We start from the raw sequence: 27,915 nt of genomic DNA on the forward strand, positions 1-27,915 counted from the left end.
CGGTGAGGTACAGTCCTGATATATAGCCACGGAGACTGAATGGACGACCTGCATCCTCCTCATTTGTACACTGTGACTCGGGGGACAGGTGAGACTAGCGGAATAGAGTGCTGTGTGTTCACTGTCCTAAACCCTCCAAACACCCTTCCCTACATCTCAGAGGTGAGGTAGACAATCAATATCACAAAGCTTGGTAATAGTACTTTATCACAATGTTGCATTGATCCACTGATGCCAACTATTGATTTTTACTTGTGTTTATTTTACATCGCAAGGCTTTACAGTTTCATAGGTGTAACAAATTGCTCTGCTTTTGAAATAGGGCAGATGATGCAATGGATGCTTTTGTTCTCATGCGAGAATAAATGAGCCTCTATTTGTGATAATAACAATGTTAGCACAACCGCAGGTGCTGAATGTTTCATTCTCATTGTGTCTCATTCAGAAGTTATTATTTAACATCCAGCAGTACCATATTTTTAAGACAATGGAAGCAATTATGAAATTACATATAAAGATGTACTACTTAAGTGGGTCAAAAATCTCTTTAAAGTTCAGCTAATTGCAAATATAAATTTAAATAAATTAGGGATGCACCCGATGTAACGGCCAATAATCGGTATCACCCAATAAAAGCAATTACTCTCGGCCTATCGGCCGATTATTTAAAAACAGCAGATGATCAGGGCTGATTATGTCCTGTCAATCAAAAAATCATACTGTGTGTGAAGAAAATCTCTCTTGTTGAATTCAGGGCTGTTGAAATTTAATGTGACAATAATGCATTAACAATTAAACAAATAGTGATGTTCAAGCAGTCTCTATTTGACCCTGTGAATCCGTTTTTCCCTACAGCAAACATTATTTGTAGTGCGTCTCTTATTCAGTAACACAAAGTGTTTTGTGCTTTATTTCTAATAAGAAACAAAGTCTCAGCTTTCAAATTCTGTCTATTTTTATCACAAAATTCGAACAATAAATGGCGTTTTGACGCTCTTAAATGAGGTAACGTGACATTGCTGTAGCAATGCTTTTCTTTCACTTTAATCCAAGTTAAAGCATGAAAAAACATGCATGAACATCAAAAGGTATGTTATACATGTCTCATGTAATCACTCAATCAGTGTTTCAACTGTGGAAAGACGTCAATAAAACGGCTTGTGAACATTGTCACTTAACATTGCATTTACCTCAGGAAAGTTCACAGTTCATTAGTGAGATATTTAGATCCACATGTTCATGTATGCACATGTATGACCACATTTTATCTTTGTTTAGGCGGAAACATAAAATAGATGTTAGTTTGTAGATGTTCATATGTTTGCAACAGATGAGCGTTTTATGTTTGTGGTGAGTTCATCTCCTGTACTGTATCATGGTGAACACGGTGTCTTTATCTTGGTAAGGTGTATCGTTGTGTAATTGTTCGCAGAAGATGGTTCAAGGTACAGTGCAGCTGCTAAAAATCGGAATCCTTGCAGTAAAATATCAACAGAGTATTGCGGTAATAATCATGTATGTATCGCTGTAATTTATCATGTGATCCATTGTGATGTTCACTAATACACAAGATAGATTCAATGATTCTTTTAAAAGAAAATATTGATGTGTTATATATGCATTCATATTTAGTGTGTTAATTGGGAGGGTGAGTGAGCGTTTGCTTGTAAACATGTCTGTATTCTTAAATCATTGTCACATTGGAGCACTGTGCAATAAGAAAGTGCTACAAGACTAATTATTGGAGAGAAATGTTACACAAGTTAATATCAGCTCTTAGCTGTAAACCCTTCCGGTACTGAGCGTGTCAAATCCTATCTATGATGTTGTAAAATGTCTTAGATGTTGTCAAATTTTAAAGTGGTATCTCAGGAATATCTCATTTCAGGAAAGGTGTTTATTGGCCTGTTGGAGGAAACTGCAGTACTTGAGTGGCTGCTGGACTTTTGGACTCTGTTTAAGAAGCTCTCCTAGATAGATCAAGGAAGAGAGAGAGATTACTGTCCTCACAGTGAGTTCAAGCGGGTGACTTAGATGCTGGCCAGACTCTGCGAGATTTGGCCGCTCGTTTTGTTAACTTTTGGGAAAAACACCCATCCAGAGTCAAAGCCAGCTCAGCCACTTGTGATCTGAGTAAAGGCCCGTTTACATTAAAGACAATAACTATGACAATAAAGACGGGGCTTAGATTAATGGGTTAGTTCACCCAAAAATTCTGTCATCATTTATTCACCCTCATATCGTTCCAAACCCATAATACTTTTGCTCATCTTCGGAACGCAAATGTATATTTATTTATATATTTTATTTTTTTAATGAAATCTGAGCGATTTCTTTCCATCCAATGACAGCTACACAACTAACACTTTGACGCTTGAAAAAGTTGATAAAGAGATGTCTCTTGTATCTCATTTCGGAGGCACGCGTCTGACTGTTTCTATGGGAACCGGAGCTTCTTACGGCCGCTGCAGTGACGCGATGACTTTACCAGTCGGCGATTGGCTCTTATTTAGAAGGCGGGACTTATTCTGCCATATTGCACGTTGCACTTTCTTCCATTCAAACCAATACGAGTCTTGTTATTCTATCCATCTTATTTGCTGACGAGCCTACTGTGTTTTGAATTATGGATGGCACTTCCGGTTTGGGGAACTTCCATTTAAAAAAAACTGAAATGAATCATTTCAAATCATATAAAATAAAGCTTATCCGCCAGTTTTACTGAATGAGCTGTCAGTTTTTCTTTCATGTTTTATATTCAGACATTATGAGAATAACACAACACTTGGTATTTCAACATGACATCTTATAACAAGAATATTGCAAGAGCTCTTTTCAGTCGCTGCATTCTTTTCCTTGTGATTATTTTCTTTTTTCCCTTTGCATTCCGCTGTAATGGTATGAAAAAGGACAACATACTGCACATTTGTGGTCTGTTTTCCTGATATAATTTACGATAAATCCCATTAATAATTCACTGGAAGAACTTCTTGTTTTTCTCCTTTAAATCCTCAAGTCTCTTTCCAGGTTTGTTTTCACAGGTAAATACAATTTATTATCTGTAAAAATGATGGGAATCATCTTGAAATAGTATCACGCAATACTGAAGTTCATGAACATTTTTTATTAAGGCAACATATTACATAATACAGATATATATCACTACAGTTGTATTTTATCCGTCCGTCATTGCTCTGGAAAGAATCGCGCTTTTTCACGGTCTGTTGAAAGAACCTTGTTGATGCTTTTACACTTTTAAATGTCCTTTTTAATGTTTGTTGGTTGAAGGGTGAGTAGAATAATGTCATCTCATTGTACCCAGTTTTAAAAAAAACATATTATTGCTAGTTAAGTAGTTTTTTTTTTCTTTCTTTTTTTTTTTTTTTTAAACGTTCCTTACTTTTGTGCATCCTGAGACAAAACAATGATGCTGGCATATTTTAAGATATGTCAGTGTAAGTTGCTTTCAGTTTAAACAGCTCAAACATGCATTTTAGTCTGGGACTAGTGTAAGCTTTGTCTGTGAAACCAGGTAATAGTTCAAAAAGTGTTGAAGAGTTGTGAAGAGTTACAAGCAAACACTCACATCATGAGTTTTTTTTTTTTTTTTTTTACGAGGTGGCCATTTTGTATGAATCCATACAGTGTGATTTGTATGGAAAAGTACTAAATAAGATTTTACGAATTTGTGAATTAGCCACCAATTTGCCAAAACATAAAATAGTTATGAACTGCCATGAGTGTTGAAATGTTAATTTCCTGATTTTAATCAATCTTTTTTTTAAATCCCGAGATCAATCTTTTAGTCTATGCTGACAGTCGACAGCACCCATTAACTTCCATAGTAAGAAAAAAATACTATGTAAGTTAATGGGTTCTGTCGACTGTCTGGTTACCAACATTCATCAACATATCTTCTTTTGTGTTCAACAAAAGAAAGAAACTCATACAGGTTTGAAACAAATTGAGGTTGAGCAAGTAATGGCAAAATTTTAATTTTTGAGTGAACTATCCCTTTAAGATTATTAAAATGTTCTTCAAGACAAAAATGGTTCTTTTAATGAAAGGTTTTTTGGGAAACCAAAAAATGGTTCTTCTATGGCATCGCTACGTAAATGCCCTCTTGGAACGTTCATTTATAAAAGTGTAAAAGAGTGTAACTGAAATATTTCTAAATGAATCAGTATTGTATCGAATCAAATCAAGATCAGAATCGAATTGAGAGCTTGGGAATCAGAATTGAATCAAATTGTGTAATCTGTACCAATACCCAGCCCTTGCTCATTAGATACTAGCATCTGTACTATTTCTTTCTTATTACTGTATGTCAGTGTGACTGGAAAGCCACGTTGCTGAATATGAAAGATGCGTCACTGGCCTGCAAATTAAGTCACGTGTATATCAATCAGCTTGGTTTCAGTAGATGGTCTTTTTTCACTGTGGAGGGAGTTTGGGGGTTACAAAGTTTCAGTATTCTTTCATTGATCAGAACTCAAAGATTTTTCAAAAATGATAAAATGTTGTATTCTTGTGCACAGATGTTGTTAAAACTCTTCTGAAGAGCTCATTTATTGAGTGTTTGATTACAGTATATATATTTTTTCTGAAAACACATTAACCAGTTTCCTCAGTCCTCTCCCTCTTTTAAAAAAATCCTGCTGTGGTCATGGAACAATCTAAGGGAGTGAACATAAATGCTGACTCAAGAGACGCTGTAAGGCAAAAACAGACCCTGAGACCTGGACAGAGTTCTGGACTTGTCCTGTGTGGTGGGGTTGGGTGTTTCTTTGTAGTCCTTTTTTAGAGCTGCACAATTCTGGATAAATTGAGATTTCTCCCAAGATTCTGAATAGACAACTAAACAAAGTAACATGTAATTTACTACAGGTTCTGACAAAAATGTGATATATAAAAAAAAAATAATAATATAGTGTTTTTTTTTTTTTTTTTATAAAGGTGCCCTAGATTCAAAAATTGAATTTACCTCGGCATAGGTGAATAACAAGAGTTCAGTACATGGAAATGACATACAGTGAGTCTCAAACTCCATTGTTTCCTCCTTCTTATATAAATCTCATTTGTTTAAAAGACCTCTGAAGAACAGGCGAATCTCAACATAACACAGACTGTTACGTAACAGTCGGGATCATTAATATGTACGCCCCCAATATTTGCATATGCCAGCTCATGTTCAAGGCATTACACAAGGGCAGCCAGTATTAACGTCTTGATCTGTGCACAGCTGAATCATCAGACTAGGTAAGCAAGCAAGAGCAATAGCGAAAAATGGCAGATGGAGCAATAATAACTGACATGATCATTGATATCATGATATTTTTAGTGATGTTTGTAAATTGTCTTTCTAAATGTTTCGTTAGCATGTTGCTAATGTACTGTTAAATGTGGTTAAAGTTACCATTGTTTCTTACTATTTTCATTTTTAAACACTTGCAGTCTGTATAATTCATAAACACAACTTCATTCTTTATAAATCTCTCCAACAGTGTGTAATGTTAGCTTTAGCCACAGAGCACAGCATCAAACTCATTCAGAATCAAATGTAAACATCCAAATAAATACTATACTTACGCGATTAGACATGTTGCATGACGGACACTTTGTAAACATCCATTTTGAGGGTTATATTAGCTGTGTGAACTTTATGGTGTTTAAGGCAAGCACGAGCTCTTGGGGCGTGGAGCACCAGATTTAAAGGGTCCGCGTACCCTGAATCGGCGCATTTATAATGATAGGCAGTTAAAAAAAACAAAAAACAAAAAAAAACTATGGGGTATTTTGAGCTGAAACTTCAGACACATTCAGGGGACACTTAAGACTTATATTACATCTTTTGAAAACATGTTCTTCGGCACCTTTAAGTGATCCTTATGATTTCACTTTTTAACTTTAGTTAGTGTGTAATGTTGCTGTTTGAGCATAAACAACATCTGCAAAGTTAGACACTCAAAGTTCAATACAAAGGGAGATATTTTCTTTTACAACAAATGGCTGGTAAGGACTACAATGAGCTTCTTCCTGGGTTGCTGACATCACAAACCCCAAAATTTACATAAACCCCGCCCCTGAGAACACAAAACAAAGGGGTGAGGCCATGTTGAGCTTCTTTAGAGAAGAGGAAGAGTTGTTGTAGCAGAGTGTTGATATCATGCCGTCATTTTACGCTGAACTGCTTTACAAACGATGGTCAATTCAACACTGGATTTGTACAAAAGATGAACATGATGGCACATGCTAGTCGACGAGTTGAATCAACTCCACAACAACTACATAAATTTATCCACTAACTGTTGAGAAACGTCCAGTTTTATTCTAAAAGTTGTAACTTCTTCCTGAGTCTCTCCATCAGTGTCCGACTCCGGTTTGAACAGCATAATGATAAACACCGTTGACTTTTGGCTGCGTGAGATTCTCCAGCTTTGTTGTTGTTGAGCAATCAAATCGTGAGCTGTTAAAGCTCCGCCCTCTTCTGAAAAGGGGGCGGGGAGCAGCAGCTCATTTGCATTTAAAGGGACACACACAAAATTGGCGTGTTTTTGCTCACACCCAAATAGCAGCAAATTTGACAAGCTATAATAAATGATCTGTGTGGTATTTTGAGCTGAAACTTCACAGACACATTCTGGGGACACCAGAGACTTACATTACATTGTGAAAAAGGGCATAATGGGTCCCTTTTAAATTCAGTTTGAATGAATGACTTAGCATTTTTAAACTAATCTCTTCAATGAATGATTCAATGACAAACACATTTTTTTAAAGTCACTTGTCGCCACCTACTGGCGTAACAATCTAATTGATACAATCCTCATTTGAAGCATCAAGTTACTTTTGATCAGTACCATAGACATCTGAACTGTAATCTTTTACCCCTGTACTTCTGTTATCATCAGAATTATTGTAATACAAAAATAACGATGTTGTTTGTGAAGCTGTTTCATACCTATTAGGCTACATAACATCTGCCCTCTCTGGGTCAGCGACAGCAACAACACAGATTTGAATGTTCACTGTGATCGTACTTTTTAAAGTTTTAATAGACAGAGCCGAATGGCTGACATTTAGGAATGAGATCGAGTGGGTGTTTGAATCGAGATTGCCATCTTTTAACGATTAATCGTGCAGCTCTACTTGTTTTGCACCAAATTTCCTCTTGATATGGGATCTGCTGGCTGTTGCTGTGGCTTTACAAAAATAAATCATCTGTGGTGCTGGATTTAGCCACTAATGAGGTATTGATCTGTGAGGAGCCTTAACTTTTCAGGGGTAATGCTCAGGAAGTAGACAGAGAATCGTGGGCTGAGACCACCACATGCAGACGTTTACATGGCTAAAAATACTTATATTTAACATAGAAAATGTTCAGCTGAATAAAAACTGAAACAGTCTTTCACAGGTATGATCTGTGAATCGAGAGAGCTGGTTAGGAATCTGAAACCTTTGGCAAGGCAACAGGAACTCAAAGCTTATTATATTGAAGTCAACACAAATACTATCAACACATCCACATACTGGGAATGTTCTGATTCTTTTACTTCAGTAGTTCTGTGGTGCAGTGATGATATCACAACAAAATACCATAGTACTTGGATATCAAGATATATGATTGAGCATTTTCATTAATAGTAGTATTAAAGTGGCTATTATTACAGTAATTCACTTTTAAACTAAAATAATCAATAAATGTTTGGTGAAAAACAGTGCTATTATAGTATCATGTGTATATACTACTATAATATTTAGCTTTTATTATATTTTCAGTTTTCATTTTCATTTTAGCTTACATTTCAGGAATTTTATGTGCTTTTGCCATATTTATTAGTTTTTGCTTCTTTTAAAAATGTTTAGCATTCATCTATTCTTTAATTTTTTATTTTTAAAATATTTATTTCAGTTTAGTTTTAGTAATTTTAGTACTTAAACTTATTTCAGTTTGTTGCCAAGGTAACATTTCTAAGTTTCATTTTTTTAAGTTTAAGTTTTTCATCTAATGTTTATATTTTATTTTATTTCCCCATGACTGTTAAATGGGCCACTTTTTCTTTCTTCTTTCTATGAGTTATCCAGCTATTAATGCCATTACACCGTACATGCAGCTGAAATGTAACATACTAGATTTTTAAGTTTGAGTTTTTCATCTAAAATTTAGATATTATTTCAGCGTTACTTCAATTAACTAAAACAATAGTTCATGGATATTATTTTTATTGTTAACCAAAACCTTTTGACTCAAGTTGCTTCCTCCGCATTTAGTTTACTATTTGATGAAAATTATGTGCTGATGTGTTATTATTATTATTATTATTATTTTTTATTTTTTTTCCTTGGTAGGGAATCTGAATTACTATATTCATATTTACATGATATACTGTATGTTCAAAAACCTTTTATGATAGTATTAAGGTGCTTTGTGGAACTTTTTGTTAGTGTGTATTGTTGAATCTGTGATCTGGTAAGTGAATTGAGACAAATCGGAGAGGAAATATAACCCATTTGGCAACAAATGTGTAGCTTGTTAATAATGTATTAAATGTCTCTGTTCTGTCTTTATTGAGATCAGTCTTTTGTAGGGAACTAATATGTTCATTTGAATGTGCTTGCAGGAAATAGGAAGTAACACCAATAACTACTAGTGTCAGCATGTGTATTTTTAACGTGTGACATTATGATATGCATATGTCTATGGCCACTACTAGTATTTGTCGAATTTCAGCTGCATGCATGGTGTGACTTCTTTAGTTAGATTAGCAAACAAATCGCTAGAGTGGGTGTAAATACCACTTACTGTCATGTTTTTTTTGCACAACCAGCAAAAATCGCTCAATGCCATTGCTGCTTCTGCAAACCGCTGATCAATGCTACAAACCAATACAAACTAAACCTGTCTGGAGTTTTCACGTTGCTCTGCAAAGTACGTCACCCGGATCGTTGATCTGATTGGTTGAAGGACTATCCAATTGCGTGAATAATGCTCGTTGATCACGCCTCTTGTGCAGTAGAAAAGTATAGCAAACTCCCCAGACCAATGTTCAATTTTAAATTGAGCTTTGTCTGGTGATAGCCAGACAACTTCAGAACACAAATTAAGATATTTTTGATGAAATCCAAGTGTTTTTTTTTACCCCCCATAGAAAGCAACGTAATTACCATAATTTAAGGTCCAGAAAAGTAGTAAAGACATTGTTAAAATAGTCAACTTGACTACAGTGGTTCAACCTTAATGTTATGAAGTGACGAGAATACTTGATGTGCGCAAAAACAAAACAAAAATAGCGACTTTATTCAACAATATCTTCTCTACCATGTCAGTCTCCTATGCAGTTGACGTGGTGAACACAGTTCAGCGCTTCCATATTTACGTCCGAACGTCGACTCATTATTGGCCGGCTCCTGTGTCAGCATCACACGCATGCGTCGTGCTGCTCACGTGAACAGTGTTGGTAATACTATATTGAAATATGAAATATATATTTTCCAAAACATGTTTTACTTTAAAACTGTGAGAAAATCAAAGCCATACAAAACAAGTTGTGTTCCAAATTTGAGGTTGATATCTCAAAAAATGAGCTTTCAGTAAGATTTTGTTCAGGCGCAGTACCAAACATTTCCACTAGATGAAATTCGCTTCCCATTTATCTTCAATTTGATCATTTTTGACTGCACACAATAAAAGTGTGACTTTTTTTCAGGACCATTTAACCTTTTCGAATCAGCTCGATGATTGTTTTTTTTTCACATAGGAAGTGCTTTATCAAGTTTCATACCATTACGATGAAGTAAAAAATTCTAAAAAATCTAAATGTAACATTTTTATCCACATTCAGAAACTTTATCCAGATGCATTCTAAAAGTTGTAAACTGCACTAGAGGGTTAAATAGGGTCAGTATTCATTTTCCTCTTACATAAAGACTTCTGATAAAAATGCCACTAACAGATTTCTCACAGTCAAAGTCCATCACTTTTGTTATATGTTTGTTATTAGTGGGGCTTCATGCTGTTCCTAGCTGAGCCCTGAGTAAACCTGTATTTCCGCCCCTACTGGTCCCCCCTGCGAGCAGGCTTAATCTATGCTACGTTATATCGTTTAAACAAGCGGACCTATTCATCTTTGGTCTATACGGGGGATGTTATTTCTGAACTCTGCAGGAGTCAGATCATTTCGAGACTTTGTTCTTTGATGGAGGCCAAGCTCTTTGAAGCTAGTCCATGCTGAACCTCAATAAAGAAATAAAATGTTTTTGTCAGAATTTTGTAAAGAGAATGTGATTTAAAGGATCATTTGCTTCTTTAAGGCTCATAAAGCACAAAAGCAAATTTTTTGAGATGATGCATATGGTCGTGTTGTACAAAATGGAAGTCAGTAGTAGCACATTTTAAGGGGTATGTGATTTCTATTTTTTATCTTATTTTGTGTTATTTAAGACTAGTTTTTTAAGTTTTATGGGTTCTAAATCAATGTGACATATTCACAGTAGATTTCAACACATATATGTCAGCAGGAACTCTCAGTAATATTCATGAGACAGGTGCTTTTCCGGCCAATCAGAAGTATTAGTTGCGAATAATAACTTTTTGAAAGTATGAGTTGCGTTTGTCCCCTTTTGTCTCAAATTATATGGTCATGTTACATATAATGGAAGACAATAATACACTGTAAACCCAAATAAGTTGGGCTAACTCAACAAATTTGAGGTAATCAGTTACATCATTTTTTTGAGTTATGATTTTCCCAATTTTAAGTAAGCAGAACTATTAAGTTATGAGTGTGTAGTATGCATGCATGTCAACTTAAAATTGTATGAGTTCGCTAACTCAGTACTTTATAGCAATTAACATTAAATATTTAGTTAATTAACTTTTTCTTTGAGTTCTTGAAAATGAAATGAGTTATTTACTTCACTGTAAACTCTAATAAAAAAAACTCAGAAAATGCCAACTTGCTAATTTTCTAACATGTTAACAAAAGCATGGTATAGCACTTACTGAATGAGTACCACAGCTTAAAACATGTAACTTACCTGCTCTCAAACCAAGCCACATGCACCACTTGTCACCATGATTGTAACTCTCCAAAATCCCACATTAATTGAAACTCTTCTAAATTAGCATAACAAAACATCAATTACTACTAAATCTCCCTTACCATTATTCTTGCATAAAAAACATTATATAACACTTAATTTTAGCATTTACTCTCCCTTTCGAGTGCCATGGCAAAGCATGCTGGGAAATAGAAATCCCAGCCCAGTTTCAGTTAAACTTAAGTTCATCTAAATTAAAAGAAATTAGTTCATACAACTCAAAACAATATAACAGTTCAGTTATGAAATGTGTCAGTGCTGTGAACTCTAAAGATAAATAAAGCTCTAAATACTAATAAGTTAATTTAACTGAACTAATTTGTTCAATTTAAGTTTGTCCTACTCAAACCAATTAAATATTTTGAGCATTAGGGTTTACAGTGTAGCACACATTATTTTTCATTTTATTCTTTCTTAATATATTATTTTAGGCGATTTTATTTTAGACCTTTTTTTTTTCTTTAGACTATTTTTATTATGGGTTTGAAATCATTAAGACAATGTGATGTAGATGTGTCAGATCCACATTGGGTTATAATCCCTAAAGGGATAGTTGAAAATTGTCATTTACTTACCCTCAAGTTGTTTCAAATCTGTATGAATTTCTTTCTTCTGCTGAACACAAAGGAAGATATTTTGAAGAATGTCGGAAAATACTAGGTACCATGGAAGTCAATGGGGCCCATCAACTTTGGTTTGGTTAGCCATTTTCTGTAACAGCTAAGCTAAATAATAAAAATGGCATCTGAAAGTTGCGATTGATTTTTTTCACTTTGATGCCATTTCTAGCAAGAAATGACTATTATAGTAATTAAATATTCACTTAGTTATCACCAACACCAAAAGAGTAGTATGCTGGAATACATAGTATTCAAAAAACACAGTAGGCGAAAATACCTGGATGACCTACTATATTCTGCCGTCAATCTAAAGTGTGCATTCGATGGACACTTTACTATCCCATGAGGCCACGGGAGAGGATTTATGAACATGGCGGATATAGTACGTACAAATTTCATTCATACATATAATATAGAGAACATACTTTTTTTTAACAGTCGCATATTAAATTCAAATTTAAATGTAACTCCTACTCAGATGGTACGATTTTGGACGCAGCGTTTGATTATTTGGTTGCCCTTAACCTTGACGTGGAAGCTAGTATATAAAAACATTAGGGGTATAACGGTACACAAACTCACTCACAAAAGTCATGGTTTGGTACGGGTTTGGTACAGCAGGTGGGGAGAAATGTAAACATAAAATTGATTTTTTTTAATTTATTTATTTTTTTATTAAACAGTGGTTTACTGAACAAATTGTGTCTTTAATAAATTAAATTCTAACTAAAGGGTTTCTTAAAAATTTATCTCTGCTAATGTTATAAACTATGTTGGGAGCCCTTACTTGAACATTAGGCTACTATAATGCTGTATTAAAGGTTAACAACTGAGCCCAAACTATAGAGTACCTCAGAGATGACGTGTTTTTGTAGGCAAAACCTGGAAGCGAGTGAGCATTTTATGACTTCTGGTTCCATTGCACTAAAGTCTATGGGTTTTTTGAATGGGTTTTTGCTAAATTGCCTGAAATAAGGTCTGTGGTTAACAAAGCCTCTAAATACTTTCACGTTTTGATCTATGACATGAAACACATGTTATAACCCGCTTGTTGTTTTCTAAATAAAGTTTGAGGAAGCTTGGTGGTGACGACGTTGATTCGCGCCCATGGTATGCTGTAGTCCATTTATAGCTACATTTATAACAGTAGCTTTTTATATCTGACGACTTTATTTAGGCTTCGAAATGTATAAATGTTGTGTTAACTTGTAAAGATTATCTTGATAGACAAAACGTGTAAGTGCCATAACCCTTTGTTAAACACAGAGCTTATTTTTTACGTTTTTCCAAAAGTCTATGGGAAAAATGCATAGGCTTTCGATCGAGGGAACCCATGCGCCGCTAACTTCCGGGTTGGCCAACAAAAACACGTTGTCTCTGAGATGCCTAAATTCAATTGCTATTTATTTTTAGAAATAATAATCAACACCCAATAACCAATTGTATGCAAACATGTTAGCTGCAGTTTTTGCCTTCTGAATCTACATAGAAATTTGTTTGAATTAAATTCGAACAGAATTTAAAGGATGACACTTTGTTTCTTATCGAAAGTAACAAAACGCAGAACTTATTGCGATTATTGGTGGTTAAAGGTGGTTAGGATACAAGGTTGCAATGAAATGCATTCGGTACACGTGCACCGTACCGAAAGCCCTGTACCGAAACGGTTCGGTACGAATACGTGTACCGTTACACCCCTAATAAACATTAATTAATAATAAATTAAAAATAAATGTATACTTGTATGATATTAAGCTGTAGTCACATTGGACCAGCGCTTTGAATACATTACTCCTACATCCTACGTAATACTTGGGGTCAGAGGTCACTCTTCTGCCCGAACTTGACAGAAGCCAGTTATTATAGTTTATAAAGTTTTAAATATGGATATTTTTCTTATAAAAACCCATCACTTGCTTCAGAAGGCCTTTATTAACCTCCTGGAGTCGTATGGATTACTTTTATGATGGATGGATGCACTTTTTTGGGCTTCAAAATATCGAGCGCAATTCACTACCATTATAAAGCTTGGAAGAGCCAGGATATGATTTAATATAACTCCGACTGTGTTCGTCTGAAAGAAGATAGTCATAAAAACCTAAATCATGGGATAATTTTCATTTTTGGGTGAACTATCCCTTTAATACTACAACAGAAATCGTACGTGTTTCATTTATGAATGACTGATTCATTTATGCTTCACATTTAATGCTAATAATTTGTTTAAACTGTAATCCAAATAGATGGAAATTTTATGTGTATTTCAAGAACATACATCTTTTTTTTTCCTGTGGGACTCTATCTGCTGAAGTTTTCCATTTGGGAGGACTGAAGTTTGCGAATGTGGCCTGAACAACCAGACGCATTTACACTTGGCGGAGTGTTTCAGACCTCCTCCTTTTACTGACCGTGCTAAAATGAAGGGTTTCATGAGTCTCTGTCACTCTTTCTCCCATGGCAGGACTAATAACAGCATCATCAAGTGTAATATCAGCTGGAGGCATGAAGGCAAGAGACTAGGATGAATCGCTTTACTGGGGGCTTTTCCAGTGTGGGCGAGCCACATCTTTGCTGTTTGGCATCCACTTTAGCGCTGAAGACTCGCTTCCAAGGCCTGATTGGAGGACATTTAGGCGTCCTCTATACTGCTTCCACAACTGAAGGCTTTCATCTGCTCTCAGACAGGCTGTTCTCCAGCAATTACGGAGGATTCCTCCATGTAATTGAGCGCTGGCTTGTTTACCACATCGAAAGCATATCTTGTTGGCCTCTAATGTATCTCAGTGCATTAACACTCAGTCACAGTGTTGTTCTATTAGTGGAGATTCAGGAGGAAAGTCTATTTCATATCTGTGGTCTTGTGGGTTGTACAGTTGCAGTCTCTTTCCGTTTTTTTTCCAGATCACTCGCAAGGATGTCAGACAGCTGTGATCACTGGGATTTAGCATGCTAGAATAGACTCATCTGTGTTTGATGATTGTACAGTTACTCACTCGTATGTCATGGGTCATGTGATTTACTAGTACTTCCGGTTGAATGAGGGCAATGCGATCATATGGCATCCATCTTCACCCATCTTTAGTTTCTAGTATAGAAACATTTGCTGACAAAATGTTTGATTTGATATTCTGTTTTGAGATTACTTGTTTTAGCCATTACAGATTTACTACGAATCTTATGATTCAGGTCATTTTTCATACAAAAATTAAGAGGCAAACAAAGGAATATGTGTGTGTGTGTGTGTGTGTATTGTTGTTATCAGCCACACCCTGTTTCTGCTTCATTAGAAAATGCAACTTCTGTGCTAGATGTACCTTTTCTAATTTATAAGAATAATAATTGCAAAAAACAATTGCAAAACATTTATTGGAAAAACATTTGAGATAAGTGATTGATGAGAATAATAATTGTTTAAATAGAAAAATTGGTTTATAGGAAAACAAGTGATAGCTTTTCATATAAAAAAATGTTGAAGATAACTTGGAGGAAAATAAATGTTTGGTTTATAGAATGAAAGACAACTGGTGTTTTAAAGCATTTATTAAAGCATGCTAGTAGAATAGAGAGGAAAAAACATGCATTAGATAGAAAAGTTGGTATTACCCTTGAATGATGTCTTGCAGACGTGGAGCAGGAGATAGCAAAGGAGGAGGGCCCAAAAAAAGAGAAACAAAGAAGCGAGGGGCTTTATATAAGAAAATCCTGAGGTGCTTTTCAGGGCTTATGTCAGCTCAAGATTTCGGATTTGACCAATTGACTATAAAGGACTGATGAATTATGAGGGGATCTTTTATAGGTCTTGACCTCAGTGTTTTGAGTCGTCTATAAAAGACTAAGGAATGGAAATAACGGCAGACGCTGATTCTTGAGAACGACCTCTCCGGTGTAAGATGCCTTGCTGTTAGCAGACAAACACCTGTAAACTAAGTTTTATTGTTATTTTATTTTACTTTTTTTTTTTTTTTTTTTATATTTACTACTCTGTATGTAAACTAGTTAACCTGTAATTAATAAAACTATATTACTTATAACTAAGAAGCTTGCGTGCCAAAAAGTCTCTCATTTCTAAACTGAGCTGAACAGACCACGGAGAAGTCTTCTGAGACCTGTTTTGTATGTATAAGATTTCAAATACTTATGAATTAGGTCAGATTCGACTTACTTTACCTAACCTGAGAATAATTAAAATAAGGTAGAAGGTGTATAAAATTTAGCACCAAAACATTATATATATATATATATATATATATATATATATAATATTAGGACCATTAAGGCTTTACATTCATGACATTTCTCCCCCAAATTTTCATTAGCTCTGTAACGGAGCGGGACTCAGGTAGGGATCTAAATGCAAAGCTTTTATTAAAAGTGAGTGTGGTCGTACAGGCAGGGTCAGACAGGAGCAAACAGGAGTCACAAGGAACAGGCAGAATCGTGGAATGGTCAAAGGCAGGCAGATATCAATCACGGAACAGGATAACTAGGCAAGGGTCAAAGGCGGAAACAGGATAGACACAGGATAACGCTTGGAATTGACACACAGGGTAATCAAGACTTCGCAAAAAGGTAGTGTGTATGTGAGTCTTTTATAGTCCAGGGTAGCGTTTCCCAAAAGCATCGTAAGCTTAAGTTGATCGTAGCTCCATTGAAACCAATGGAGCTACGATCAACTTAGGCTTACGATGCTTTTGGGAAACGCTGCCCAGGTAGTGTGCTAAGCTGTATGTGGCAACAGGTGATTGGTGTAGAGTGAACATGTGACTGGCAGGGAGGATTGTGGGAAATGTAGTCTGGGAACCGACAGGAACTGATGGTGATCGTGACAAGCATAATGCAACTGGACGATTTACTTTTAAATTTTTTTTGTAATTCTCATTTTATTTTATTTTTTATTTTCATGAAAATCAGTGTTAATTTTTTAAAATCAGTTTGAATTTTAGTTTTAATAATTTTGTTATGCTTTTGTCATTATTATTTAAAAAATAATATTTCTATTTAGCTTATTTTCTTTTCAATTTTAGTTTTATTAATTTTAGTACTTAAAAGTTAGAAATGTTGACTTAACAACGTTTTTCATCTAATATTAATATTTCAGCTTTATTTTTATTAAAGACCCCCTGTGGTGAAAATTAAGTTTTTAATGTTGTTTATGTGTATATCTGGCGTTTTCAACATGCTTTAAGACAAACCATGTTAACACCATTGCTGTGCATTTTCTCTTTAAAACTGCAGTAAACTAAAGACCGTCTCAAACCCGCCGTTTGAAATTGCTGGTGTTTCTGACGTCACAAAAAATAATCACGTCAACGTGCCAGCAGGCTTTAGAATATCATTAACTGACTGTGCAAGGGAGTCTCAAAAGAAGGTTATCCTGGTATATTTTTCTGTTGATATGAAAAATCGTCTAGATTTAGCAATATGGTGGGTGTATGATGAATATTAAGGCAGGAACACAACCCCGCTTTTTTTGCGGGGTTGGCTCACGTCGACAGCGTCTGGGTCCAAAGTTGCCCAGACACATCAAACCGACGCTCAACAGCCGACGGCCAAGTAGCACGTTCGTTCTGTGTCTGCGTAAGATGAAATGCCTATCTGTACCAGCAGGTGGCAGTAGCTGAACAGCCGTTCAGATGACCCGACGAGGACCAACTTCAGCCGACAGAGTGGAACACACTGAGAAAATTTACTCGGTCGATGAACAAAAACTGTCCGACAGCCGACTGTCTGCTTGGTGTGTTCCTGCCTTTAAGATGTTATGTTGAACTGTATGTCTTTCTCCACTGACGTTCTGAGTTGTTCAAAGCGTTTTTAAGGATACTGATTGTTAGAGGCAGCTGTCAGACTCATGAATGTGAACATGGTTTGTGTAACATTAGCATTATTAGCTATTTGATAATGTTGTCAAGCAAAACGCTAATCATATTAATTACCGCTATGTGTCCTGTGTTGTAAAAAGTGATACCATTGTGCAGCGTTTACCTCAGTAAGTTGACCGAGTGGATCTCCTCTGAGCTCGTGCTAGTGAATGGAGGCGGGGCTAATTATCATATTCATAGATCCATGTATATTAAATGAGGCAAGGGTGTAGAGTTACTTTCAAGCTATTTTAAGGCATTAAGCATTTTTTTCACATGAAAAATGTTTAAATATGTAATTTTGGTGAGTTTTACAATTGTCACAATGCAAAAAAAATAAATAATAACAATGCTACATTTCTATTTCTGTGATTTTTGGTTTGAACCCGTGATATGTTCAAAGGTTTACAGAGATTTACCATAGAAAGAGTAAGCTGCCATTTCAGCCTTTTATTTTGTTTCTTGCAGTCATTTGAAAGCTTGAGTTGCCTCTATTATGCCATATTAAAGGTTTCTAATTTTGTTTTCTGAAACAGTTCATTTGAAGATTCATTCTCTCTAAACCCCTCCTTTCATCGAGCCTTGTGCACTTTGATCTATAAAACTTTGATCTATAAAAACTTTGCAGACCTTTTACATTCACAAACATCTATATTACACATTGCATGACAGGTAATATTTGAAAAAGCATAATAGGGGCATTTTAAAGTCCTGATTCATCCCAGCCACAATCAACGGTCTTTTCTCTTAATACAGATGTATTTGAAGTGAGCAGTTTCAGCAGTGACTCTTTTGCTGAATTTATTTATTGCGAGTTTGCTCTGTTTCTCTTTTGGGCTGGATCTTGTGTTGGTCATCCTGGAACCATCCCAGTGTCTTCTCCCACGGGCCGGGCTGGCCTGAAGGTTATTGGTTAGTTTGTGTGGTGCGTGTTTTGTGGTTGTGTTTCATTTGGCGTCAGCACTTTGGCATTGGTGTGTGATTAGCTCTCGTGTCACTGATTCCCATGACTCATAGAAGTGGTCATCCAGCAGAATGAGCAGAGATGTGCGGTCAGATGTCTGCTGACTAGGCAGGCATTTACTTTTCTTAGATGTTGGATGGAAATGGGGTTGTTAATGTAGATTTAGTGCTATTGCACGTGTCTATGTGTCTGTGCATGTGAGAGCAGTTCGGAAGGTATCTGTCTTATTTTTTTTAGGCTTTTGATTAAATGTATTATGTTTATTTATGTATTTGCTTTGAAATGGCATACAGGTGTTCTTAAAGGAATTGTAATCTTGACAGCCATGTTGCCAAGTAGATTTAAAATGTCTAAAGCAAGATGGAAAATAAATCTAGTGAAAATCTAGTCTAATCGAAGTCAAATTTTAAATTATTAAATGATTATTAAAATGATGGCCAATCCAATAGTAACCTTTAATTTCTTTATCAGCAATAACTGATAAATTGGCCATATTAAAACTATTAAACTATTTTGTCTGAATTGATTCTAAATGAAACTAAAAAACTAAAATCAGTCATTATAAATGCTATTCATAATTAACTCATAGCAGAATTGTAATATGCAGTATGAAAAATGGATATTCATTTTGAAATTTGTTAAAGATTGCATTTTATATAAATTCACAAATTCATGAACACTCTATGCAACACAGGCACCTCCTCCCTAATTAGTGGACACGCCCCTTACTGCTGATTGGCTACAAGTGTGTTTTGGTGCTCGGTCTAATCCACTTTCAACAGCGTTCCTTAGAAATCGCTTACTGCACCTTTAATTGTATAAAATACAGTAGGGACATTTATAGTAAACTTAGAGTAAAATTTGTATTTCATTAACTGAAAAAAATGTTAATACACCAGATTGCTAAAATTAGTTTTTTACATGATTGTTTTTATAATATACTGGCAACCACCGTAAAAACACAGAAAGCCACATGATGAATCAAAGTTCATCACAAGTATCTCTTTACATAAATTTTACACAAGTTTTACATAATATATGTGTACTGTGTATATTTATTTTGTGTACATATAAATACACACAAATACATGTATATATTTAAGAAATATTTACGTGTATTTCTATATTTATATTAATTTACATATAATTTTATTATATTTGTTAAATATATACATACGTGTGTCTTTATATATATATAATAAAAATAAAAAATACACAGTACACACACGTATATTGTTTTTATATATATATATATATATATATATATATATATATATATATATATATATATATATATATATATATATATATATATATATATATATATATATATATATATATATATAATTATAATAATATTATAATAAAATAAAAAATATTGAAAAAAAAATATTATATATAAAACAATATAGTGATAAGATATAATATGAGTATATATGTATAGAATATGTGTGTGTGTGTGTGTGTGTGTATATAGATATGATATGATATGATAATGATATGCACCATTTTCTCGTTCTGGATTTGGCCTCTCATGCCCAAACAGAAATACCCCTCCATGGTCCTGGAGCTGTCAGTGATCTGATGGCCAGTCTTGTCTCACTCAGACTGTCAGCTCTGTCTGTTGTTCCTCAGCAGCTTTTCAGACAGCATATCCCCTCACTGAGTCTGATCCGCTGACCCTCGTCTCACGAGAGCTCCAACAAAAAGCCATCAGCGACTGCCGACTCTCTTGAGACACTCTTTCTGTATTAGCACATCCCGGCTCACACTGCCTTAGTAAAGTCATAGGTTATAGAAGGATGTAAGGGAAGAAGAGTTGTGGTCTGACCAGCAATTAACCTGAGAGAATGGCCCAATGCTGAGCCGTGTTTGATGTGCCCTTCAGAGGAGTCGAAGAGGAGTATGTTATGTAATTAGATGGAGCAAAGCACGTTTAAAGTGACAAAAGCCTGACGCATTCATCAGGCTAACTGGAGCATCTGGTGCACAGTCTTATGGAGATGTGCAACTATAGCGTGAATTGTATTTCTAAAGCATTTCTGTGCAATTTCTTTGTTTATTCATGTGGGTTTCTACCATATTATGCTGATGTCTTTCTCTGTGTACCACAAAATATTGCCAAGACAAGGTATCGCTTTGAGTTGTCCTTGCAGGCTGCAGACAAAAACAAACTAAATGCGAAACAAAAACAGACAAACAATGCAAGTTGTGTTTGACTCACAAGCAAATGAGGGCCAGCTCTTCAAATGAATTGCTCAAACAAATTATTTTTTTTAGTTTATTTATTGTTATTGTTAACTAAATCTACTGAAAATCTTTTTTGGTAAGTGTTTGTAGTTCTTTCTTCCACTAAATTTGTTAAGTACACCTATTTTTTTTGTCCGATTTTCAAATAATTTTTGGCTTCATATCAGTTTTTAATGTTACGATTCACCTTGTAGCTGATTGGCTTGGTCCATGGCTTATAATGCTTCATGGTTATGAAATCCCTATGGGAGAAATGAATGAAAAAAAAATACTTCCAGCTGAAAACACAGCTGAAAAAGTGGGCGGGCACTGTTGCACTTTATTTCTGAGATGATTATACATGCAACGTAATGAGTTCACGTGACAATGCTACTCTTTGAAACGCTTGTGTAATGCTGTCACATACTATTTTTCTTAACAAAAGATAGTAGGAAGTACACAGTATGTACTGCACAATGTGCACAGTAATCATTAAGCATGGCTAGTTCCTCTAAACGGCTTATTACTGGCATTCCCAGCCAAACTCACGCTAGCGCTTGAGTCAGAAGTCGATATGTCGGGCAAATCAAACAAACAGAACAATGTTTTGAAAGCATCACAGTGTCACAGTGTTGACACTCTTTAGGAGGTCAACCTCCTCATGGTTTACTTAGAGCTGGTCTAATGGCATATTAAGCTGGGATAGGAGGCAATATTCTAATATACAGAATATTAGATGAATGAGATTGTCTATTGATGTTAATTCACTCAGCACTGAATTAAAAAATGTTATGAAGTTTCCACTCGATATTAGATATAATGCCATTGGTTAACAACAATTACATAACTTTTGCAAAATGTCTTGTTTTTTAATGCTCTAGCACCATCGAGTTGTTCTACATTTACAAGTTATACTGGTTAATGATTGAGCCATCTGATGGCCCATCTGCATGCAAGATATTACTTTCTGTTTCTACTCCATACTCGCAGCTGCCCACGAAGGGTGTGTATGTGTGTACGTGTATATCGTTATGAGCTGACTAATACATGTGACATGGTTTACCGCCAGCCCTTTTCACCCTTATTCCACGTCCCACAGCGAGGTCGCACTTCACACTACATATGGACTTCGTTAGCACATGAATCTGTGTGCACGTGTGTGTCTGATGTACAGACAGTTGCTCCTTAGGAAGCTCTGTCATGTGCAAAATTACTTCAGACTAGGGTCTGTAAATTCTGGTACCAATATCAGTAAAATTTCTTGATTCTTGGTACCAATTTCGATACCAGAGCAAAAACTGTTGAATTAAGTGCTTTAAAAAATGTCCCATTTTTGTCTCGTGCACTGCAATCATCACAGTTTCCGATTCAAACGCGCATTTAAATACAGTTGTCAATCCAGAAACGTTGCAGCATGAAAACTAAACTCATATTCAGATTGTGAATGGGTAATAAACAGAAAGCAAGAGAAGAGCCTCCCTTTATAATCACTAAGGCTGGCGATTAAAAAGTTCTGCATGCCAGGCCAGTAGGTGGCGATGTCACTTTGTAAAGAAATACTGCATGCCTATTTACTGAACAGCTAATACGCATGCGCATGACATCACCATTTTCACAAATACGTGTTACATGGATAAATTACATGGAGACGATGACGGTATTGTTTACAAAAACTTGCACTTTGAAACCCGTTCTCAAAAGTTTGCATTTTCAGGCCCCCAGAATGCCGTTGTCATGTAAATGAATGGCCAAAACCATAGACTGAAAAAAAAGATGGACGACGCGACACCACTTTCTTCCATTGTATTGAACTGAAGCCAAAACGGACACCGATGGGCGCTGACACGTTACGCAAAAACGTTTAAAAAAAAAAAAGTTTGGAACCTGTGCATTCGCAAAAAGACTCGTCAGTGGAGCCCGGAGGCGGAGTCGCGGTATCAAGCTTCCGCCCAGACGGCTGCGTCATCATTGAAATAGGCTATATAAATTATACGTAATTTAAAATAACAGGCTATTCTGTTTCTAGAGCAATAATATTTTTGAAACAGCAAATTTAGTAGATGAACTCAATATAATATGCCTCTAGAAACTCTTAAAATGCCAGAAACAGTTCTGCCATTTTAAATAAACTTTAACTTTAAACGTTACAGGAGATCGATTGCTGTAGACAGTGCTCTATAATTAATTAGAGTAGGCTATCATACGTTTTATCCTGCTAATTATTATTTTATACCCATAAAAATAATTATAACTGCCAGATAACGATCACCTGCTTTTTTCCGTCATGGCTAACGTTAGGCGTGTTATCTTAACTAATAATGTTTATTAATTAGCTTATGAAGCCCAAAGCTCAGATATCCGTCAGATCCTGTAGGTCAGTTAGTACAGTTTCTGATGAACAGCTCATTTTGTCAGTGTGAAATAACACAGAAATCGAAAATTAATAGTTAATTATCTTCAATCTCCCCTCGAAGCCCCGACAGTCCTCAGAGAAGCTGTCAATCAACTGTGAGTCACGACGACACGCCCGATTTCTTTGGCACCAAATTGCTAGCTAAAATCAAACTTATCTCAAAAACGAACAATTGAATATATATCAGCGTGATAACCACTACCTTAAAGGTACAATTTGTGATATTTTTTTCCGCTAGAGGTCGCTAGAAGCCTATTCAAAACAAAGGCGTAGTTTGATGACGCCAAGTTTTACAGCGGAAACTTGGGACATGTGGTCTCCATCTCAACGGATGGTGCAAAAGAATAGGGATTGGAGTCTGGAAGAACTCATGTTCGTGGATGCGATTATTAACGTTACTGTTTTACGGGAGCTGTCCTTGTCGACAGAACCAGCGGCAGATGGTAAACAGTAATTATGTTCCATAAATAAGTAACACAATCCACCATAAAACGTGCAAGAAGTAAATAAGGAACTGCTTGAAGCAAGATAGTGGTTTGCTGGACGCTAGACTCTACTTCCGCATTTGTCCACGGCACTTTTGTCATGTGGTTTCTACGTCAGTAAAGGCGGTAACAAAGGTAACTGCGTCATTGACAGGCGACTGCACTGCCCCGTGTCACTGTTTAGAATGGGAATTTTCTCATGATTTGCAAGTAGTTGAAAACATTAGAGATATTGTTAGTAATCAGCTGGACAAAATATATAACACTAGCCTAGTGGTTTTTGGATATTTTACTGCAAAAATTTTACATATTGTACCTTTAAATGACCAAAACCATCTTTCGGAAAATTTTATTTGAAGCATCATTTATTTTTATGTTTTAACTTAAGTCTCATTCTTCTGCATTGAGTGGGCGGGGGTTTATGACCTGTACTGCATTCAGCCTCCAGGGGGCGATCAAAGAGCCCGCGGCTTCACTTTTCAGGACATATGAGGCACACCCGGCCAAAACGCATAAAAAGTCTAATGTTTTAGTTGAAAACTGTGTCGTGTAAACGTCCCCTTACTGACAAGCACCTCTAATTGGCCGTTGCGTTCACATGCTCAACAAATATGTTTGTAATTGGCTACAATTCTACAATTGAATTTAGATTTTCGTTCACATTTAAACATTGATCAGCGAACATGAACAAAAGGTGCAGTGTAACACACGAGAATGAACCTCATTGGTTCTCGCATGTCAATCAAACATTCTTGAGCGTCCGTTTACCACAACTGATGTAAGTTGATGATTATATGTGAAAAAAAGGTTAAATTCAATCTGTTCATCATGAACAGTTTAGTCCAAATACAATCGCTTTATTTCATACGAATTAGTTTTACGATCTCTTTATGAACTTTTTGAAGTGGCAAAGTGGTAGTTGCCTAGCTGTCTATGGAGGGACTGAAGTCCCTCAGATTTTATTAAAAATATCTTCATTTGTGTTCTGAAGATGAATGCAAGTTGTATGGATTTTCGAAATAATTGTATTAATTTATGACAGAATTTTTGGGTAAACTAACCCTTTAAATGCAGCCGAACATGCAGAAAAAAAAAGGATCAGGAAATGGTATCAGACGCCCCTGCAACACTCTTGACTGTGACCCTTAAAGTATCAGATAATTTGACTTTTTACTTATTATTTATGTTGCCAGAAACATGCTGACAAGCATACAGAACACCTTTGCATTGTGAAATCGACTTTTGCATGGGAAAATATACCTGTTTAGTTTGATAAATGATATCTGTACTGTGAGTGGCAGTGGGTTGATTGTTGTGTGTGTGTGTGTGTTCACACAGAGAAACCAGTGAATGCAGACCAGCAGGAGCGGACTCTTCTGAAGGGCGTGTTCAGCGTCAGGAAGGGAAAGACACAGCTTCATAAATGGGCCGAGCGGCAGGTCATCCTGTGTGGGACCTGTCTTATCGTGGCCTCTGTCAAGGACAGCCTGACCGGCAAGATGCACATCCTACCCCTGGTCGGGGGGAAGGTAGGGGTTCACAGACACCCACACACACACACACACACCACAGGCTCCGAGAACAGATAACAGAGAGCAGATGCATCAACACAGCTGTGAATTAAGGAGGATGAGGGTGGAAGGGAGAGAGACACATGCCAATCAGACCTTTCTCTCGATCCTTTATTAAAGGGGTCATGAACTGCATTGTTTTATTCTTTTATAATGTTTCCCGGGGTGCACTTTAAATTTTAGTATGCTTTTTACATCAAAAATTGTCATAATTTTTTCTTCCCTTATTTGAACGCTCTGTTTTAAGGGGCGTGTCTGCTGTGAGACTTCAGTGTAAACGCCCACTGCTGTGATTGGCTAACATCTTTGCATATTAAACATAGAAATAGTATGAATAGTATTACTCTCTCGAAAACTTTTTGCACATTTTACTATTACATCTCTCAAGGTTAACTAATCATGATAAGTGTTGATTATAGCATTACATTTAGAACGTGGCATGAAAGGTTGCAGTGATGAACATTGTAGCCGATCACAGACATGTTGTTGAGCGCAAGAAAGCAGTGATCTTGTCACTGCAACTCAGTTTCTGTACACTAATGAATGCTTTCATCGTCACTAACAGTGCAAACACGATGTAACTAAGAGATTCATTGAATAAAACGGGAATTTTGCCGCGAATCCAGAACTCAGTCACTATTTGATTGACAGCTCCAGCGATTGTAAAGGGAACGTTCTTTGATCGCTTCTTTTTATAATTTAATCGCCATTTAAATAGCAGATTATTTTCATCCTACTAAGAGAAACAATGTGGTTGACCATTTGATTTACTGTCACATAGACAAAGAACATCTGACTGTACATGAATCATTCCATATCAGATCAGGCATTAGAATGAACTCAGTTACTTACATGTTGTTGCATTACTGTCGAGTCCATATCGTAAAAGTCTGTTTGCAAAGCCTGTGCCGGAATGCGATTGATTTACCAAAGAATCCACAGTGAAATGTAAATAATGCAAATAATTAAAGCTCAACTGAGACATTCACATTGTTGAAAATAAATAACCATATTCCTAGCATTAGGATCCTTTGAAAGGTAAAGTTATTTTTAGTCCAGTATTGCTCTTCTCTCCTCGTCATCTCACTAACACGCCAGTGGGCGTTGATTTCTTCTGCGGAGGAGGCATTTCACTTATCTATGACATAGGTCCAAGCGCTCTCTCTCATACCACAAGAAAACAACAACCTTAATAAAACAATAACCTTTATCTCCATACCAAAATCCCAGATGGCCAGACAGTGATTCATCTTTTATAAATCGTTAAAATATTAATGTCTGTGATGCTGTGAGCATAGAGACTGTTGTGTAGACTGTAAGTATTTTAAATGTTTAACTTTTTAAAATGTTAAATGTTTATTATGAATAAATAGTGCTCATAGACGGCCGTGGAGATGGCATTCTCAAGTGAAACGAGTCGAGGCTTGGACCCGGAAAAGCGTTCCTTACGTCACGATGGTCACAAGCTGACGGTCTGTTAGCTCTTATATATCAAATTATATTCCTCAATTCATGACCCCTTTAAAGTCGGTGTGAAACAAAAGTTGCAATAGTCTTTTCTTAACCTGTTGTGACATATATCTGAGTGAAATGGCTTCTCCAACAAGTAAAAATGTAGGGTGGGACTTGATTTTGTCTGTGAAGAATGGTTGGATGGTTGTGGTTTTCTATTGGTGGATCTCATGTGAGTGACAGGTTGACCCGCACTCACGCCATTAAACACATCGTCAGAGAAGAGAAGAGATGTCGCTGCAAGAGGAAGGGGACATTTTTCCGATTAAAGAATTTTAAGAAAAAACAATGTGCACGTATAAATCGTTTATAATAAACACTGCAATACTCCATAAAAACAAGAATTGTCCATTTCACTGTGACTTTAAAGGAATATTCTGGGTTTTCAGCATCATGTGTATGGACAGTATGTGTGGCATACTGTCGATTACCACAGACAATACTTTCAGCTTGCAGCCATTTCAGTTTCAATTTACAGTAATACAAGTGCACATCTAGCAGCCGGGTTTCCCAGAGGGTTTAAAAGCAGAAATGTGTTTTTGTTATTCACTTGCATGAATTCTTCATTCAAAATTAATGTTTGTTACTGTTGTTGTGAATTTCATAATCATCTTTTGGAAGGAAAACTGGTGTTATTCTTGTGCAAAAGAAGTGTGCTTATTGTATTGAATGTGCATTTATAGTGTACTTCAAATCTTAAATTAATATTTTTAAAAGAGCTGGACTTGATAATATATTAATGAAACAAAAGGCCGCTTAAGCGCACTCAAAGAGAGTATGCATTCATGACTGTTTCTTAAAACAATCAAGTACACTTTTAAAAAGTGCACTTTGCAATAATGCCAAATTAAAAGTTTTACTTTAAAGTACATTTTAAATCATTGTTTTAATAATCACTTGTCATGTTTAAAGAAGTACACTTATTTTGATGTGTTAACTAACATATTAAAGCACATGTAAAGTACTAATTATAATTTGACCTGTTTGTTGTTCGATATTACATTTAAAGTTTACTAATTTACTAAATTGCAACTTCATCATACATACATATTCATATATGTGCCATACAAGAAATGACATTAAAGTATATTTTACTATTTTACTTTCTGTCTTGAATGTGAACCTCAGAGAACATTATTTAAAAATGTTTTTTTTTTCAATAG

The 27,915-nt window shown here is 35.8% G+C and overlaps 1 protein-coding gene across 2 annotated transcripts in view; it reads left to right on the forward strand.

Moving 5' to 3' along the window:
• The window catches only part of phlpp2 (PH domain and leucine rich repeat protein phosphatase 2), an 84,923-nt gene that overhangs the window by 24,888 nt on the left and 32,120 nt on the right, over positions 1–27,915 (forward strand). For both annotated transcript variants that reach the window (XM_067400037.1, XM_067400038.1), the window contains one exon: positions 25,008–25,198. In XM_067400037.1, coding sequence (XP_067256138.1) covers positions 25,008–25,198 — 191 coding nt within the window. The remainder of the gene's footprint in view (positions 1–25,007; positions 25,199–27,915) is intronic.

Source organism: Chanodichthys erythropterus, chromosome 11 (assembly GCF_024489055.1).
Source record: "Chanodichthys erythropterus isolate Z2021 chromosome 11, ASM2448905v1, whole genome shotgun sequence".
NCBI lineage: Eukaryota > Metazoa > Chordata > Actinopteri > Cypriniformes > Xenocyprididae > Chanodichthys > Chanodichthys erythropterus.